This window comes from Takifugu rubripes, chromosome 8 (assembly GCF_901000725.2).
Source record: "Takifugu rubripes chromosome 8, fTakRub1.2, whole genome shotgun sequence".
NCBI classification, from domain to species: domain Eukaryota; kingdom Metazoa; phylum Chordata; class Actinopteri; order Tetraodontiformes; family Tetraodontidae; genus Takifugu; species Takifugu rubripes.
The window spans coordinates 13,241,994-13,258,143 of record NC_042292.1 but is presented as its reverse complement, the minus strand read 5'-3'; the positions used below and the strand labels follow the sequence as shown (position 1 = coordinate 13,258,143).

Here is a 16,150-nt window from a genome sequence, read left to right as displayed (position 1 = left end):
TAATCCAACATCTAAAATCGAATCAATCTATATTCTTCGCATCCAGCCAGTCATAATTCTGACCCCTGCAACAATCCACTATTCACACAATAATTACACACTTAGGCACGTGATGTCTTTCAGGTCTATCTACATTACAGGTATAACATTTGAATTATTATTTTTATGTTAACTGCCAGTTATTCTTAATAAGGGTTGCAACGGGTTGTTGGGTCTGTTCTAGCGGTCACTTCGAGGGTGATCTTCATTAGTCAATCGGCCTGGTGCTTTCATTGTTTAGCGGATGGAGAGCATCATCACAAACTCTAGACAGAGACAAAAGGACAATAGAGTGTTAGTTGTCTAAGAAGGGCAACCAGTCCACGATGCAGTGCTGTACTTTGAAGGCTGAAATGGATTTTTTTGAAAATATGAGCAGAACACATGTAACCTAAATCCCATGAACTCCTACAATCAAATCCAATCTCCACAGCTTAATCGGGTAACTGACTAATTAGATTAATAAAGGGTTTCCCCCACAAGATTAACATGCAGAGCAGCAGAAATGGAAATACTAATACTGTACGTAACACGATACAAAACATCCCATGAAAAACCCATTAATGCGAGAGTTTTCTTAACAACTTTTAGAACTTCACCTTCAAAGTCAATGGTTCCGTCTGAGTTGATGTCGAGCTCCTTTAAGATCTCCTCCAGCTCCCCTTTCTTCAGCTTCTCCCCCAGCAGGCTCTTCAGTGCCTCCTTCATCTCTTCCTCGTTGATCTTCCCATCGCCATCGAGGTCAAACTTTAAGAAAAAAAAGTTGTTAGGACTTGACTTTAAAGCCAGAATCACCCTCTCATTCGACCGACCTGTACAAAGGCTGACTGGAGCTCTTTAAGTCCCAACATTTGAGCCGTCTCTCCCAGCATCCTGGGTCCCATCAGCTCCACAAAGTCTTCAAAATCCATCAAACCACCCACTGCAAGAAAGGGAGAAGTTAGAGGTTTGGCTTAGAACAGGACGACTTCCTATCGACGAAGAACCAGCTCACTTCTCATCTTGATCTGCTGCACTATCTCCAACAGCTCCATTTCTGTGGGCATGTAACCCATGGTCCTCATGCACTCTGCCACATCTTTGTAGTTCAGGTAGCCATCTTGGTCATAATCAAACTCCTTGAAGGCCTCTTGTAGCTCTGGAAGAAGCGTCGATAAAGCAAGAGTGAGCAAGGATGTGCGAGATGATGCAGTCTTACAACAGCCTTTTTTATAAAACTTAAAATTCGGAAATACAACAATCGCTTAACCTAAAGAAAAGAGAAGACTCCAGATAGAACACAGATCATTATAATAAAACAATAAACTGTTGGGAACTGGGCTGAGAAGAGGAGGGTTCTTGGTTTGAGCCCCAGTGCAGAAAGAACAGGGAAAGTGTTCTGGTAGTAGGGGAAGGTGCCAGAACATCTTTAGAGCACTGCCGAGGTACCCTTGAGCAAGGTTCTGAACCCACAAATGCTCACATAGGGCCCTGTGATGAACCGGCGACTCATCCAGGGGTGGACCCTGCCTGCACCTATATGTGCACCCTCCTCGTGACCCCGAAAGAGATAAAGCAGTTAAGAAGACGAAGTTCCAGTATACGACTTGAGGGGACACCAGGGACAGAGTCTGTTTCCAACAGCTGTTGTATTGTTTTTTATTGTATACTGTATTTTTAAATATTGATTTACTATCAAATTACATTCTACAGTTAAGGCATTCCCATTCCAACCTATTCACCAGTGACATCATTTTAAAATTAAATTAGTTATATTATATGTGATAACAACAGCAAAATCACAGACATTTACCGTCCAGTTCAGCCTGAGCCAATTCTCTCTCCTGGAAGAAAAGAAAAGATAATTAACTTGTGTCTGTGTAGATTCTCATTCACCCAGGTCATAGTTATCCAAAGTTTGATCTATGCATTGACTGGACTTGTTAGGATTTTTCTTGAAGATATTTCAACTTCTCTCCAGAAGGCTTCTGAAAATATAGCACTTCTGGAACATTAGCGTTAATTAGCATTAGTCGTTCTTAAAGACAGGACTCAAGGAAACCATCCTTAAACAGATGTAGTGGACTAAGGTTACAGTGCAGAGATCTAACTTTGGATAATTAAGTTGTGTTTTTTTTCTCTTTAAAAAGGTATTTGATAGCACCAATAAGGTCATAATATGTAACACAATAACAGTTTTCTAAATTGACTGATGTAAAATTAAAAAGCTACATTCAGTGAGTGCTACCTGGCTAATGCTAATGAACTCTGGCAGTAAGCCTTAACTAATGAGCCACTAATGACAGGGGACGAGGGAGGATTAGTGGCTGCGCCAGCAAAGACCAGCAAGGACACTTGTGATTGCCCTGAATGACTGCTCCTGTACTTCTTTTGACAGTACAGTCCAAATGCACATCAAAAAGGGGGAGGGGGGTCAGATGCTTACTGCACCAAAGACGCTGTCCAGCACAGAGGTGTAGACTTTGGTCATGTTGTCTTTGCTTTTCTTTGACTTCTTCGATGATTTCTTGGGTGTGTCAGAAAGTGAACCAGCCGGTGAATCCTTGGGGGTGACATCTTTGCTGCAACAGCAAACACGGGTATTAAACCGACCACAGCGCAATGCACAAATGCCAAACATCTGCCTCAGTTATGTGTCAGGACAAAATAAAGAAGAGACCAATAAGACCCACTTGACATGTTTTTAATGCTGTGCATAAAACCAAATCTACCTATTTGTTGAGCCTGCAGAACTTGTAGATGTCCTCTCTGGTGTCTTGGACATGCTGTGAGGGGGAAAAAAGACACATTTTTTGTACATTAAATTGTGCATTATCTAAAAATGTAATTTTAAAAAATCCATGTTTCAAACAAATGCTTCTACAGGAAAAATTCATTCTGCAAAGCTATTACCTCCACATGAATTAAATCTGGTTTACACCAGTTTGCTTACCTTTATTCTTTCTTGTAAAAGAAGGAGAAGTTCAGCACAGTTGCTCCTCTCCACTAGTGCTTTCTGAGTGCAGAGAATGACGGCACAACATCCAGTCTCCTCTCCTGACTTCTTTCCAGCAGAAGCTTAGCAGGCTAATTGTGTAGCAACGATTAGAAAGCAGAGCAAAGAGCAGCAGGGTAACGAAGGTGACCTGCAAGAGGACCTGCACATCCCGCCTGTTTACTTCCTGGGCTCCTGTCGTGTGTGATGACCATGTAAACCAATTTTCACAACAGTTTTTACTTTGGCCGGTACAAACTGCATACCGACAGATGGGCAGGAAGTTTGGCTAAAGTACCGTGTAGTTCAGGCAGGAAGGCAGGAAGTTTGGCTAAAGCCTTGGGACTTGGCTCCGTTGGGGGACCTAAATGTTACTAAATAATAATGTTTGGTTGTCATTGTCATGATTCATGAAAGGCTGAACTCTTGTTTAGAAACCAGGGAAGAATTAAAAAGGGTTTAATGGGTTTAAAGTGGGTTTAGAAAAGGAAGGAATGCGATAGGTCCTGCTTTATGTTTAGAGCAGGAGAAAAGAAGAGCCCGAATCAATAAAGAAAGTGTAGTGGCTGTGTTTTTTGACATGAAAAAAGCACATAAAATGATGTGGATGGATGGACTGATGGGCTGCTTATTAAATCATTCCACGTGGGAATAAGAGGCAAAATGTTTAGATGAATCAAGAACCTTCTTACCAACAGGAAAATAGCAGTAAGACAGGTAAAAACCTGAGTGAACACCTCACAGTAGACAATGGGACCCCTCAGGGTTTGGATGAGGATATTATTATTATTATTATTATTATTATTATTATTATTATTATTATTAATGATATATTTAGTAGTATATTGGGCTATATGCAGCTCTATTAAGCTCTATAAAGCTGGGGCTTTGGGCACCCAAATGGGCTTTAGATTTTCAGTTAACAAAACAAAAGTGGTTGTCTTCACAAATTAAAATAAAACTAAGTCAAATCAACCTTAAATTACACGAGCAAGATTTAGAAGTAGTGGAGTGTTTTAGGAATTTAGGGATTTGGTTTGACTAAAGGTCTCTTTGGAAAGTATCTACTGAGAAGGTAGCGGGGGAGAGTAAAAAGATTGTGAATATTATCAGGTAAAGGTAGAGACTGGAGAGCATATAGAGCGTCACTAAAAACAGTGTATATATCAGTCTAATCAGGTCTGTGTTAGATTACATCAATGGTATATTGGGCACATTTAAGGGAACATGGAGGACACCAACCAGCTCAGAGTATATTGAAATCATGTCATGAGAAGGAAAAAAGAAACTTCATAATCAGTCAGAATCCAGGCAAGACTTAATATGTGAAGAAATAAAGTATCTCGTAGAATTGTTGATGAGGTATTCAGATGATTTTGCTTTTAGGGCAATTTTTTATTTTTATTTTTAGAGTTAACAGGGATAAACAGTAGGGTTTAAACCTTAGAGAAGTCAGCTCCACACTGCCGTCCAGAAGATGGAGGTAATGCACCTGCAAGCTGGTCGCCAACCGCCATTAAAACAAGAAGAAGATTAAGACCGCGTTTTAGCAGTCTAACTTTGGCTTAATCAAAAAGGTAGCATTTTTGTTTCCTTTTTAGTTTTATATTTATAGTATATGGTATGCATTTGGGGCATAAAATGATTACTTTCCGGCCTCACACAAACGCAATTTGGCGTCCACTTCAGTCCAATGGCCGCTGCCAGTAGCTCGTTTACAGGTGAGATGTTGTCGTTGAATAAAGGTGTGTTGATCTTCACAAAACTATTGTCAGTGAAATAGTCTTTCAGACACACTTTCTGTTATTTGTGGGCTTCACTGCGCAGTTTCCTGCTGCCCTTAAATACCGCGGCCTTAACCAGCTGCGATGAGCCTTTGATTTGACATGTAAATTTGGCTTTTTAAAAATGTAATGCATTAGGTTAATGTATCCGACGTAGTTTTCTGGGTCAACTGGACTGTTTTTCTTCGCCTTCTGCATAGAAACATCTTCGAAACGTCTTCCAAAGAGAAGAAAAACAGTCCCATTGACCCAGAAAACTACTTTGGATTATTATGACATGGATGATTGAGAAACTACACAGATAATTAATGTATGAATTACTTATTTTATCGGTGCTGGATTCTAAGACCTCAGGTCAGTGTTGCATTTACGTGGTGAGTGTAGGGGGAACGACTGAGGACATCAGATGAGTTTCTACCTGCTTCTGAGAGAACAGGGTCAGAACCAGTGCATCTAAATGTGTTCTGGTCAGAATTAAATGAGTCTTTTGTGTCAATCAATGCCAGTATTGAGCAGCAACACTGCGAGGTCAAAGTGGGAGAGGACCAGACAGCAGGGCCCACTACACATATCACCCCAGAATGGGAAGAACAAAAGGGAAGGACGGGATTAATGGGGTTCCTGGGACCTGGAGCTCTCCGAATTATTCATTCTTTAAATGTAACAATTGTTTGTGCAACAAGGAAACAATAATACAGGCAAACTCTAAACTGCAGCGTATTTAAAATGTATGTGTTGGGGGGGGATCTGATCTGATGAAGGCAGGGGTTGTTTTATGTTTGTAGAACATTTTAAACGCCTGTGAATATGTGATGCGTGCTTTCTTCGCAATGCTAAATATTGTGTAAGTGAAATAGTTTCACACACTGTCACACTGTGCATATGCCTAGATGCCACTCTTTATACTTTTTTTAAAAATTAGTATTTCAATTCCATCTTCTCCGTCGTTTATGGTAAAAAAACAATGTTACATCTTAAAAAAAAAAGAGATACGGAGAGAGGTTACCAGTATCCGCCCCTAGAAGGTGCAATAGACCCTTTCTGAATATCAGCGGGCCGTCTCCACACCATTCTTTACCTTGTGTTTTGTTTTCATGATTGGAGCGAGCAACGATGATGGGACGTTTCTCGTTACGACACAACTACTTTTGGCAGCTACAATTAAAACCCAATTCACCATGGAGCTCGGAAGCACGCGTACAACGCCGTATATACGTTCCTCGGTACGTTAACAACCAAGAAGCATCTTTACGTGCACCGCAGGGTATCATGGGACATTCATTTTAACGTTTAATTGCCTTATTTGTCAAGTTTCGGAGTAGCTGTTTGTAAATCATATCGAATGATACTTGGCCCCGTTTAGATACAAATATACAATATACGTATAATCAGCGGTGGTTTATTTCCGGCACCGTCACCGAGGTTCATAGGGCGTTTCATGGGGTCGCGCCTCCGGGGCGGAATTATTCATACTTACCTGGCAGGGGAGATACCATGGTCAGGATGGTGGTTCTCCCAAGACGAGACTGGACCATTGCACTGTCGGTTCTGTTGACTCTTGCGAACTCCCCAAATGTGGGAGTCTCGACTGCACAATGTTTGGTAGTGGGGGTCCTGCGTCCGCGCGGTCCCCTGATCTGATGTTAAAGGAAATGACTCACAACTAAATTCTAGATAATTTATGTGATACACTTGAGTATTAAAGTTTATCACCCTAATTGAGTCAGATTTAATTCAAATCTGTATACTGGGGTTTCCCAGTGTGTTTCCTTAGCGGGTGCAGTCGACACTTTAAACCTGACGCCAGGTCTGAAGTGTTAATCTGCTCTCATACTGGAAACCACCTTGCTTAATTCTCTCCTTTGCACTCTTTCATGATCAGCCCCGATTATTGGTTCTTATGACTTCAAAAACTTTATTTTAAAATGAACCTAAAGTCTGTTTACAGTGCTATAGCTGGAAGCATCGGGCAATTTCATAGACGCCTGGTGATTCTGTATCAGTAATAGTTTTATCACTGTTTCACTGCTGGGAAATTTTTATTTCCCATGAAATGTGTCTTTAATTCACAGCTGTATTTTATAACTAAGAGCTTTAACAGTGCTCATTGGCCAGTAGTTAGCTTTTGTCATATTAGCATCTATGGTGCTTTTCTAATTTACATCTATCACCTTTTCTTTATTATAAAATAGAAATGCAAGTCACCCTATTGTATGTCAGTTTAATTCCTATCGTAGTTGTACCCATGTCTTCTTCAAAACTTCCATCTCACACCCAAACTTTTCCCTTCCCTCCCCCATCAGCTCCACCTTTACTGCTTCTACCACCACAACAACCAGCACCCAGCCCGCGGTGCTGCCTGGCTGGAAGGTTCTTGTATACAGCCCGGCTGTAGGGGATGAAGCACAGGCCCAGTGGACAGTGGCATGATAGCATGATGTGAACCAGTACAAAACCAGTACCTCTAAATGTGTTTTGATCAGATTTATATGATTTTCTGCCAGTATTGAGCAGCAACGGTGCGAGGTGAAAGTGGGAGAGGACTAGACAGCAGGGCCCACTATTCTTGTCACTCCAGGAATGGGGGAGACCAAGAGGGAAGGATGGGATTAATGAAGGTCGCGGCCGGACCTGGAGCTGTCTGGATTATTCATTCTTTAAATGTCACTTTTTTTTTTTTTTTTTCACCAACAAGGAAACTAAAATCCAGATGGAGGACAGAGTCTGAACTACACGGTACTTAAAAACTGTGCGCGGGTGGAGGTGTTATGTTGAATTGTGTTGAGCATTTTGAATCCCTGTAAATAAATGATAATTGTTTTCTTCACAATAGCAAATATTGTGTCAGTAAAATATTCAGACACTGCATGGATGCTTTATATGAGTTAATGCTTCGATTGGATCTGATCATTCGTTTATGAAAAACAAAACGTATATCTAAACTATAGGACTATTATAAGCTAATACAAGCCCTTTAGATATTAAGTTACCAGTATCCGCCCCTAGAAGGTGCAATAGACCCTTTCTGAATATCAGCGGGCCGTCTCCACACCATTCTTTACCTTGTGTTTAGTTTTCATGATTGGAGCGAGCAACGGTGATCGGACGTTTCTCGTTACGACACAACTACTTTTGGCAGCTACAGTTAAAACCCAATTCACCATGGAGCTCGGAAGCACGCGTACCACGCCGTATATACGTTCCTCGGTACGTTAACAACCAAGAAGCATCTTTTCGTGCACCGCAGGGTATTATGGGACATTCATTTTAAAGTTTAAGTTCCTGATTTCTCAAGTTTCGGAGTAGCTGTTTGTAAATCATATCGAATGATACTTGGCCCCGTTTAGATACAAATATACAATATGCGTATAATCAGCGGTGGTTTATTTCCGGCACCGTCACCGAGGTTCATAGGGCGTTTCATGGGGTCGCGCCTCCGGGGCGGAATTATTCATACTTACCTGGCAGGGGAGATACCATGGTCAGGATGGTGGTTCTCCCAAGACGAGACTGGACCATTGCACTGTCGGTTCCGTTGACTCTTGCGAACTCCCCAAATGTGGGAGTCTCGACTGCACAATGTTTGGTAGTGGGGGTCCTGCGTCCGCGCGGTCCCCTGATATGATGTGAATATTAAAACCTCTTAACAATATGTAATGATTTGGGGATCGGCACCAGGCAGCTCGTTTACAGCATCTAGTTTATGTAGAGTTGGTCGCTCTACTTTGTCGCATCTCAGTCTTTTACAAATGTGTAAAGATTGGGGTGAAGTGTGTTACAATAGCGGATTTAGTCACCACTTTAGTTTAATTTTCTCTAACACTGGAAACCGATTTGCTTTTATCCTTTGGGCCCGACCCCACCGGGTATATTCTTGTGTACTTATGGCTCCCAACACCTTAATGAAAAGGAATTACATTCTGTTTACATCACTTGAGCCTGACGCTGCATCAGCCAATTCCATTCCCTTCTACTGGAAACCTTGCTTTATCATTCTCTTTGCACCCATTAAACCCAAACTACAGACTACAAGATAACATCACGTGAACCAGTACATAACCATTGCACCTAAATGTGCACCTAAACACGATCAGTATTAAATGAGTCTTTTCTGCCAGTTTTGAGCAGCAGCACAGGGATGAAAGTTGGAGAGGACCAGACAGCAGGGCCCACTACTCTTATCACCCCAGGAACGGGTGATAAGAGGGGTTCCTAGGACCTGGAGCTCTCTGGATTTTTCATTCTTTCAATGCAACATTTATTTTCCGCAAGAGTCTGAATTGCACAGTATTTTCTTTGGTGGTTGTGGGGGTGTTATTGATATAATATATTTTTGGGGTTTATTTCTCATTATTGAATGAGCAGCTAAAACGTTGACTTTTGGACATATGCACAGTGTGTGTGATACCATTTTACTTACACAATATTTACAATTGTGAAGAAAACAAGTACCAGATATATACAGGTATTCAAAATGTTCTATCGACATAGGAAGGGGCAGAGCTGTAGTGGATCTGTTTCACAGAACTCTGCCCAGATTTGTTTTTAATTGGCGGGGCTCTAACCTGATCAAGATGGGGGTCTCCTGCTCATGAACACTTGGAGTTTAATATACGTATGGTGGCAGAGATCACCCGGGATCCCATGTGTCTTGGGGGAGGCCGGGTCACCTTTTATCCTCAGTGAAATTCTTATGTATTATGTTTTATATTTATTTTATGTTTGTGCCCTGACAGCACGAGAGAAGCTGACATGTTTGGATGAAATACAGCATGTTGTTTTTATGAATGTCAAGATGCTGTAAGGTGTTTATAGGACGAGTTGTTGGATGGAATAAAGAGCAAAGTTGCAAGAAGGAAAATGAGTGCTTGTAATGTCATTGCCATTGCTGTCCTAACAGTTTCTAACTTTAATATCACCAGCTATGTAACTTACTTCCTTCCTTTCTTTCGGTGGTGGAAGGAGTGTGAGCGGGAGACTGAAAAAAACACGTTTTTCCAATTTCTGGCCTTTTTGTGTGAGTGTGAATGTTTGTGAACATAGTTTGTTTTATTGTGCGTTTCGTATTTATTTATTTGCTTCTTCGTTTGGCGAGTGTGTGTTTGTGGGGCGGCCGTCATGGCGGCGAACGCCAACCCGTGTGTGTGTGTGGGGGGGGGCGTTCGTCCAGGTGACGCCGCTGACGCAGCCGGAGACACGGATTACTTTGTCCAACGTGCCGCCGTTCATCAGCGACGAGTTCCTGGAGAGAGAACTGTCCCGACATGGGAAACTGGTGTCCCCCATTAGAAAACTACTATCGGGCTGCAGGTCGCCATTGTTGAGTCACGTGGTCTCTCCCCGCAGACAGGTGCGCGTGATTCTGAACAGGGCGGAGGAGTTTAATTATCGGTTTGTTGTCCGTGTGGACGACTTTGATTACGTTTTATTTGCTACCTCCTCTGCCCTTAAATGTTTCAACTGCGGCGAGGAGGGACGTCTCGCGGCCCGTTCCGGCGGCGAGGCGTCGGTGGTGCGGTGCGGTGCGGGGGGGCCCCCGCTGTCCCGGACGGAGCGGAGATGGAGTCGAAGGCGGAGGGAAAAGGGAGTGAGTGTGTTTGTGTGACTGAGGTGAGTGGGGAGAGTGGGGAGGCGGGGAAGGTAAGGGAGTTAACTGGGGTGGAAATTGAAGTGTTGTGCGGGTTGGGTGAACTGGGGAAGACTGGTGAGGGACTGGGTGAACTGGGTGAGGCAGGAGAGACCGAAAACTTGGGTCAACCCGGTGAACAGGGGCGCAGTTTCCTGCTGCCCTTAAATGTGCTCAGCAAGGCGGGCTTAACCAGCTGTGATGAGGCTTTTATTTGACATGTAAATTTGGCTTTAAAAAAAAAAAAAAGTATATGTAGTGTATAAAGTTAAAGTATGAAATACTTATTTATCTATAGCCCTCTCCTTTTTAAAATTGCCGTTTTCAACAATTGTATTTTTGTGTAAAGGATGGTGCCAGAACACCTTTAGAGCATTGCCCAGGTACCCTTCAGCAAGGTACCGAGCCCACAAATGCTCATTTTGGGCTCTGCGATGAACCAGCGACTCATCCAGGTGTACACTCCACCTTCGCCCATGGTATACCCTCCCTGTGACCCCGAAAAGGGTACAGAACTGGTCACAGGGATCTGATGAAGGTGGGGGTTGTGTCGATAGAACAGTTGAATAATAATCCATTAATGTGAAACCGGGATGTGTTTTCTTCACAATAGTGAATATTGTGTAAGTAAAATAGTTCCACACACTGTGCGTACATCCAGATGCCAACAGTCTCTCTAAGTTTAATACGAGTTAATGCGTCAATTAGATCTCCTCATTCGTTAATGAAAAACAAACATATATCTAAACTATATGACTTTAACAAAAATCAATAGAAGTAACCCTTTAACTATGAAGTTACTAGTACACGCCACTAGATGGCGCATTAGGCCCATTTTGAATAACGCGTAAATTGTGCCGCTTTCTTTCCCCGACTCTCCAAATGTGGGAGTTTTACCTACACATTATCTCTTAGTGGAGGACGTACAAAAGGAAATCATGTCATCTCTCCAACATTTTACCCGTAACTCCAGGTTATGTAGTCTAAAATGTTACATCATGCTTTGCATTATCACATTACACCACTTGAGGGACACATAAATACGCACGTATGGACTTTATTGGGACGGTTCAATTTTTTCTATAAAAAAATAACATAATGAACACGTTAAATGGTTGGTTTGGATTTTCGCAAGTGTATTTCAATACCAACACTTTGGTCCTGAGCCTAGTTTACTCTCTTAATGGAAACCTTCTTGCTTTACCCTTTGTACATTTTCATAATCAGCCCAGACTCTATCATGTATATCTTCTGTACACGAGTTCCAAAAAGTTATTTAAAAAGGAACTACAGTCTGTTTTCAACACTTTAGCTTGAAGTGGCCAATTTCATCCAAACACGGTGATTGTATATCAGTAATAGTCTTATCACTATTTTTTAGCTGTGGTTTATAACTAAGAGCTATAACAAGGCTCGTTTGTCATCTATGGTGCTTCTCTAATTTACATCTATCACCTTTTCTTTATTATAAAATAGAAATGCAAGTCACCCTATTGTACGTCAGTTTAATTCCTATCGTAGTTGTACCCATGTCTTCTTCAAAACTTCCATCTCACACCCAAACTTTTCCCTTCCCCCCCCCATCAGCTCCACCTTTACTGCTTCCACCACCACAACAGCCAGCACCCAGCCCGCGGTGCTGCCTGGCTGGAAGGTTCTTGTATACAGCCCGGCTGTAGGGGATGAAGCACAGGCCCAGCTGAAGGTGTCGGGCCAGGCGGCAGTACGCCGCCAGAGCCAAGACGAGCAGAGGGGTGACCAAGAGGAAGCCCACCACCAGCAGGGCCACGCAGCCCCCGTCATTGAGCAGGTCCGAGCAGTAGGGGGTCGTTCCATGAGGGCGGACCTGAGGAGAGTGAGGTCATTGTGTAAGTTTGTGTCCAACTGTAATGATGTTACTTTCCTGTAATTTGAGCCATTTTGCCTTTACTGTGATTCCTTATATGGGCCATGAACAGCATCACATGGTTCCAATAAACCAATCAAGTGGGCCATTGTCTTAAGTTCTAAGGTGCTAGAATGTATACGTACCATAGCTAAACTTGTCAGGACACTCAAACACTATGCACATTAATCCCCTTCAGATGTAAAAAACAATCTATATATTTTCTGTTATTTTTAGATTTAACGTGTTAAGTTCATGTATGAAATTCTTATTTTAGCCGTGACTCTGCTCATTTTATCGGTGCTGGATTCTAAGACCTCAGGTCAGTGTTGCATTTACGTGGTGAGTGTAGGGGGAACGACTGAGGACATCAGATGAGTTTCTACCTGCTTCTGAGAGAACAGGGTCAGAACCAGGTCAGAACCAGTGCAGAACCCGTGCATCTAAATGTGTTCTGGTGCAGCAACGCTGCGAGGTGAGGAAACTAAAATCCAGATAAGAGAGGAGGGAGTCTGCACGGAATTTAGAAAAAGAAAAAGGGAGGGGGGGTCTTTCAAGGCTCTGAGACGTCGTGGATCTGTTTCACAGAACCACTCCCAGATTCGTTCTGACTTGGTGAAGATGTGGTCTCCTGCTCATGAACTCTTGGAGTTTAATATATATATATAAATCTTAAAATATCTTGCTCTCACTCTCACAACTCTTGCTAGTTCTCCTCCACCCCCCCCCCCCTGGGTGTGGGCTAATCCCTCTCTAAGCCCCGATCACATGAGGGCTGATTTGTGGGGGGGCTGGAGAACAGGGAGAATCTGGGTGTCTTCGGCCATGAAGAGGTGGTCGGCCACTGGTGTGTATTCAGATTAGCACTGGGGTCGTGTGGGGTCACTCTCATTCACACATTCTGGACCTTTTCACATCTGATCTTTACAACCTCCAAACTTATTGACCTGCTGTACATCTCCCCCCCGCTCATCAGCCCCGTCTCCCCCCTCTCTTCTTACTGTAGAATGGCAGAGGAAGCCAAATGTCACCATGACGACCGCCGGTGTCAGGATGGAGCCGAAAACCAGTGAAGCCAAGCAGGCGTTGATGGCAGCGATGACCAGGTTCTGAGCGGTCACCAGCACCGAGCAGGCCCAGCAGTCCAGCGAGCCCCGCAGCTCCAGAGGAGCCTCGCCGCCCCCGGCCCCCCCCCTGGCCCCGCCCCCGCTCTCGGCTGCCGAATAAGGTGGAGGTACGACCACACGCGATGGCGTTTCCCGGCCTCCGCCGATGGCGGTGGTTGAGGCCAGAGAGCTGGAGTGGTGGAGATGCTGGAGGTGGTTGAGTTGTTGTTGTTGTTGTTGTTGGTGGGGGTGGGGGTGGGGGTGAGGGGCCAGCTCTTCAGACAAATCCAAGGCCTGGTGGTGGGCTCCTTTTTCAAGAGTACCGGTCATACTCATGGCGAGCTGTGGTAGGAAACACAACCTGGTCAGTGAGACAATGAAGATGGCAGAGCAGGGCCCAGAGGCTCTGGGGCCTGGGAGAGATCAGGGCTTCATCAGCCAGGAAGCCCGTGGAGGGCGAGGAGAGCATCTGATTAGTGGATCTGGCTGATTAGTGGATCTGGCTGATTAGTGGATCTGGCTGGCGTAGATGAGACCAAGACCTGATCTCTGTTGTGTTAATGATATTTTTACAGGGCGGCAGAGGTCTCGATGCACATCGATCCTCTGGAACATCTCTGCTCATCATCTTTAAATTAAAATCTCAACAGCATCTCAATATCATATATTCTGTGGAGATATTTCTGCACTTCTCCAGCTCAAATTCCTTTTATTTGGGATGTTTTTATGCTCTGCAGCCGTCCGCTGCAGGATTTCCTCCCTGATGGTGTTTCAGGATGTGCTGATGCCCGAATCAGAGCGGAGACATCTGCAGCTTTCTGGCCGGCGAGTCGTCATGTTCGACCTTTCCTTCTGGCAGACGCACTCGTGCGGAGGATTTGGATTTGGGCCGGTTCTAAGCCTCTCCTGGATATGATAAGTTCCATCATGGTTCTGCCAGGAGGGGCTCCAGCGTTTAATGTAACCTCATCGGGAAGAAGCGTTGGTTAATAAAAATGGAGGGATGGAGGCTGTGCGGTGCTCTGCATCATCATCAAGAGTGTTAGCGCAACTCTTCTCACCCTTTGGCTACGATTCTGTTAAAATGCTGCATGAGGACAGTTTGGGTCAAAGTTTTTAAAACTTTGTCTAATTGGATTTAAACCGGCTATAAAGACAGTGATGGACATGTTTAGAGGAGCGAGGTGGGGGTTGAAGTGTGTGTGTGTGTGTGTGTGTGTGGGTGTGTGGTGGATTATTTGCTTCAGAGGATGATGCTCTTTAAATGGCTTTGAGTAGTAAAGTAAAAGAAGTAAAATCTCAATACATCAATCCTCAAGTTGCAAATTAGTCTGATTAGATTAGAAGGTAATTTATCTTTGATTCAGTAGTGACTCACCTGAACTCGTAGATGTGCGTGAGGAAAGCAGAGGTGCTTAAATGCGTCTTCAACTGTCTTAACTTAAAGTTTAGCTTCTTTGGAAATGCACGCTAGCCTCAGCTGCGTCTGTCTGTAAGTCTGCCATTATTGTTTCGAGGTTTGATTAAAGGTCGCAGGTCGCGCAGGAAGGACCGGCAGGAAAACGGACTCGCTGATAATCCCCGCGGCTGCTCCGCCCTTGTTATTCACCGCCCAAATAAAATAGGACCTTAAGCATTGAGCCAAATGTGAAGCCTGATGTGGAGCGGATCAGAGACGCTCTGCTTGCTGTCCCACTTGTCCCAGCTCGTTCCTAAATCAACCCCGGACACTTCCTGTCCTGTCGTGAGGGCTCCTGTACTCACCTGTGGGTGGGGGCCCAGCTGAACCTCTGGCTGGTGGCTCTCCAGGTCGTCGCAGGTTCTCTGGCTCTGTCCTAAACTTCAGTTGGACGTTCCGCTTCCCGCTCAGACTCTTCTGTACTTTCCCTCTGTGCTGGTGGGAACTTCAGAGCAGGTTTTTGTCCTGCTTCTTTTATCCGTCTCCGTCCTGCGTCTCCACTGTCACTGGAGCTGAGATGTTCTGCCCTGGACCCTGAAAACGGTTCAACTCTTCTTTTGTCTTAAGTATGTCAAACCTCGCTCCCTCGGCCCCTCCCCCTAACTTTACCCCCCAAATTTGAGTCAGCAGCGCTGTCTCTCCCTGTCCTCCTCCCTACATTCGTCTCTCCCTGTCCCTCTCCCTTCACCCTCCCACCAGGCTTATCAGCCCCCCCCCCCTGCCTTTCTCCAACATCTCTCAGCACATTCCACCTCCCAATATTCAGGACATGTTCCACCCCCCTCCCCTTTTAACCCCGTCCCTCCTGCAGCGGGGGGTGGGGAGTGTCGGGTCAGTGCCAGGCAGCTCGTCTGATAAGTTTGAGGTTCAGGAAAGCAGAAAATGGGGGGTGGGGGGAGGGACAGACAAGCGGGTCAAATGTGATGAAATGCAGCGTTTGACATTCGGGAGGCAAAGTTCTATTTTAGTGAGAGTCTGAGCAAGATTTTGGAAGAAGAGATCAACTTTGTTCAGAGCTGGAGGACAAGAAAGTGTTAAATACACAGTTGTGACTGATCTGTGCTTGTGTAAAACATCGGTAACTTGTTGCTCAGTGGTATCAGGAATGTTTAGATGTGTAGGTGTGGATAGCCTCAGCCTAAATTGTGTTTTTAAAAATGTATCTATGTGGAGATGAGTTGCACATTGGTTCACGGCTCAGGAACCTTTTCGTGTGTGTGTGTGTGTGTGTGTGTGTGTGTGTGTGTGTGTGTGTGTGTGTGTGTGTGTGTGTGTGT

The 16,150-nt window shown here is 44.2% G+C and overlaps 2 protein-coding genes, 1 long non-coding RNA gene and 2 other non-coding genes across 8 annotated transcripts; 3 read left to right on the top strand and 2 right to left on the bottom strand.

Moving 5' to 3' along the window:
• Window positions 1-172: 172 nt before the first annotated feature.
• On the bottom strand, window positions 173-5,828 carry LOC101066197 (calcium-binding protein 2-like). Of its 2 annotated transcripts, XM_011606594.2 has the most exons (9): window positions 5,804-5,828; window positions 2,972-3,105; window positions 2,751-2,804; window positions 2,465-2,600; window positions 1,832-1,862; window positions 1,034-1,177; window positions 852-961; window positions 639-786; window positions 173-305 (listed from the first exon to the last, which is right to left on the bottom strand). In XM_011606594.2, the coding sequence occupies exons 3-9, from the start codon at window positions 2,801-2,803 to the stop codon at window positions 277-279; spliced, it is 651 nt and encodes a 216-aa protein (XP_011604896.1). In that variant the 5' UTR covers window position 2,804; window positions 2,972-3,105; window positions 5,804-5,828; the 3' UTR covers window positions 173-276. The 2 variants fall into 2 exon arrangements, with proteins under 2 accessions (XP_011604896.1, XP_029695686.1); XM_029839826.1 differs by lacking the exon at window positions 5,804-5,828 and having other exon boundaries at window positions 2,972-3,198.
• On the top strand, window positions 4,482-12,120 carry LOC105416828 (uncharacterized). Of its 3 annotated transcripts, none has more exons than XR_964743.2 (4): window positions 4,482-4,734; window positions 5,902-6,020; window positions 7,101-8,004; window positions 12,011-12,120. It is a non-coding gene; the product is annotated as an uncharacterized lncRNA (long non-coding RNA). The 3 variants fall into 3 exon arrangements; XR_003889200.1 differs by having other exon boundaries at window positions 4,482-4,758; XR_003889199.1 differs by lacking the exon at window positions 5,902-6,020.
• Window positions 6,267-6,432, top strand: LOC115250864 (U1 spliceosomal RNA). The gene has a single exon (XR_003889426.1). It is a non-coding gene; the product is annotated as a U1 spliceosomal RNA (small nuclear RNA).
• Window positions 8,251-8,416, top strand: LOC115250875 (U1 spliceosomal RNA). Its single transcript, XR_003889438.1, has one exon. It is a non-coding gene; the product is annotated as a U1 spliceosomal RNA (small nuclear RNA).
• On the bottom strand, window positions 11,465-15,521 carry tmem88b (transmembrane protein 88 b). Its single transcript, XM_011606592.2, has 3 exons — window positions 15,179-15,521; window positions 13,310-13,756; window positions 11,465-12,269 (listed from the first exon to the last, which is right to left on the bottom strand). Exons 2-3 carry the CDS (start codon window positions 13,748-13,750, stop codon window positions 11,976-11,978), a joined length of 735 nt encoding a protein of 244 aa, XP_011604894.2. The 5' UTR covers window positions 13,751-13,756; window positions 15,179-15,521; the 3' UTR covers window positions 11,465-11,975.
• Between the last annotated feature and the right edge of the window lie 629 nt (window positions 15,522-16,150).

Bases quoted from the DNA above. Each gene is read 5' to 3' on its own strand.
- tmem88b (XM_011606592.2), bottom strand. From the start codon at position 13,750: ATGAGTATGACCGGTACTCTTGAAAAAGGAGCCCACCACCAGGCCTTG. The intron at 12,270-13,309 runs GTAAGAAGAGAG...CACTCTCCTCAG, and splicing joins GCTTCCTCTGCCATTCTACA to GTCCGCCCTCATGGAACGAC.
- LOC101066197 (XM_011606594.2), bottom strand. From the start codon at position 2,803: ATGTCCAAGACACCAGAGAGGACATCTACAAGTTCTGCAGGCTCAACA. The intron at 787-851 runs GTCGGTCGAATG...TTTTTCTTAAAG, and splicing joins TCCAGTCAGCCTTTGTACAG to TTTGACCTCGATGGCGATGG. The intron at 306-638 runs GTGAAGTTCTAA...GTCTCTGTCTAG, and splicing joins CGGAACCATTGACTTTGAAG to AGTTTGTGATGATGCTCTCC.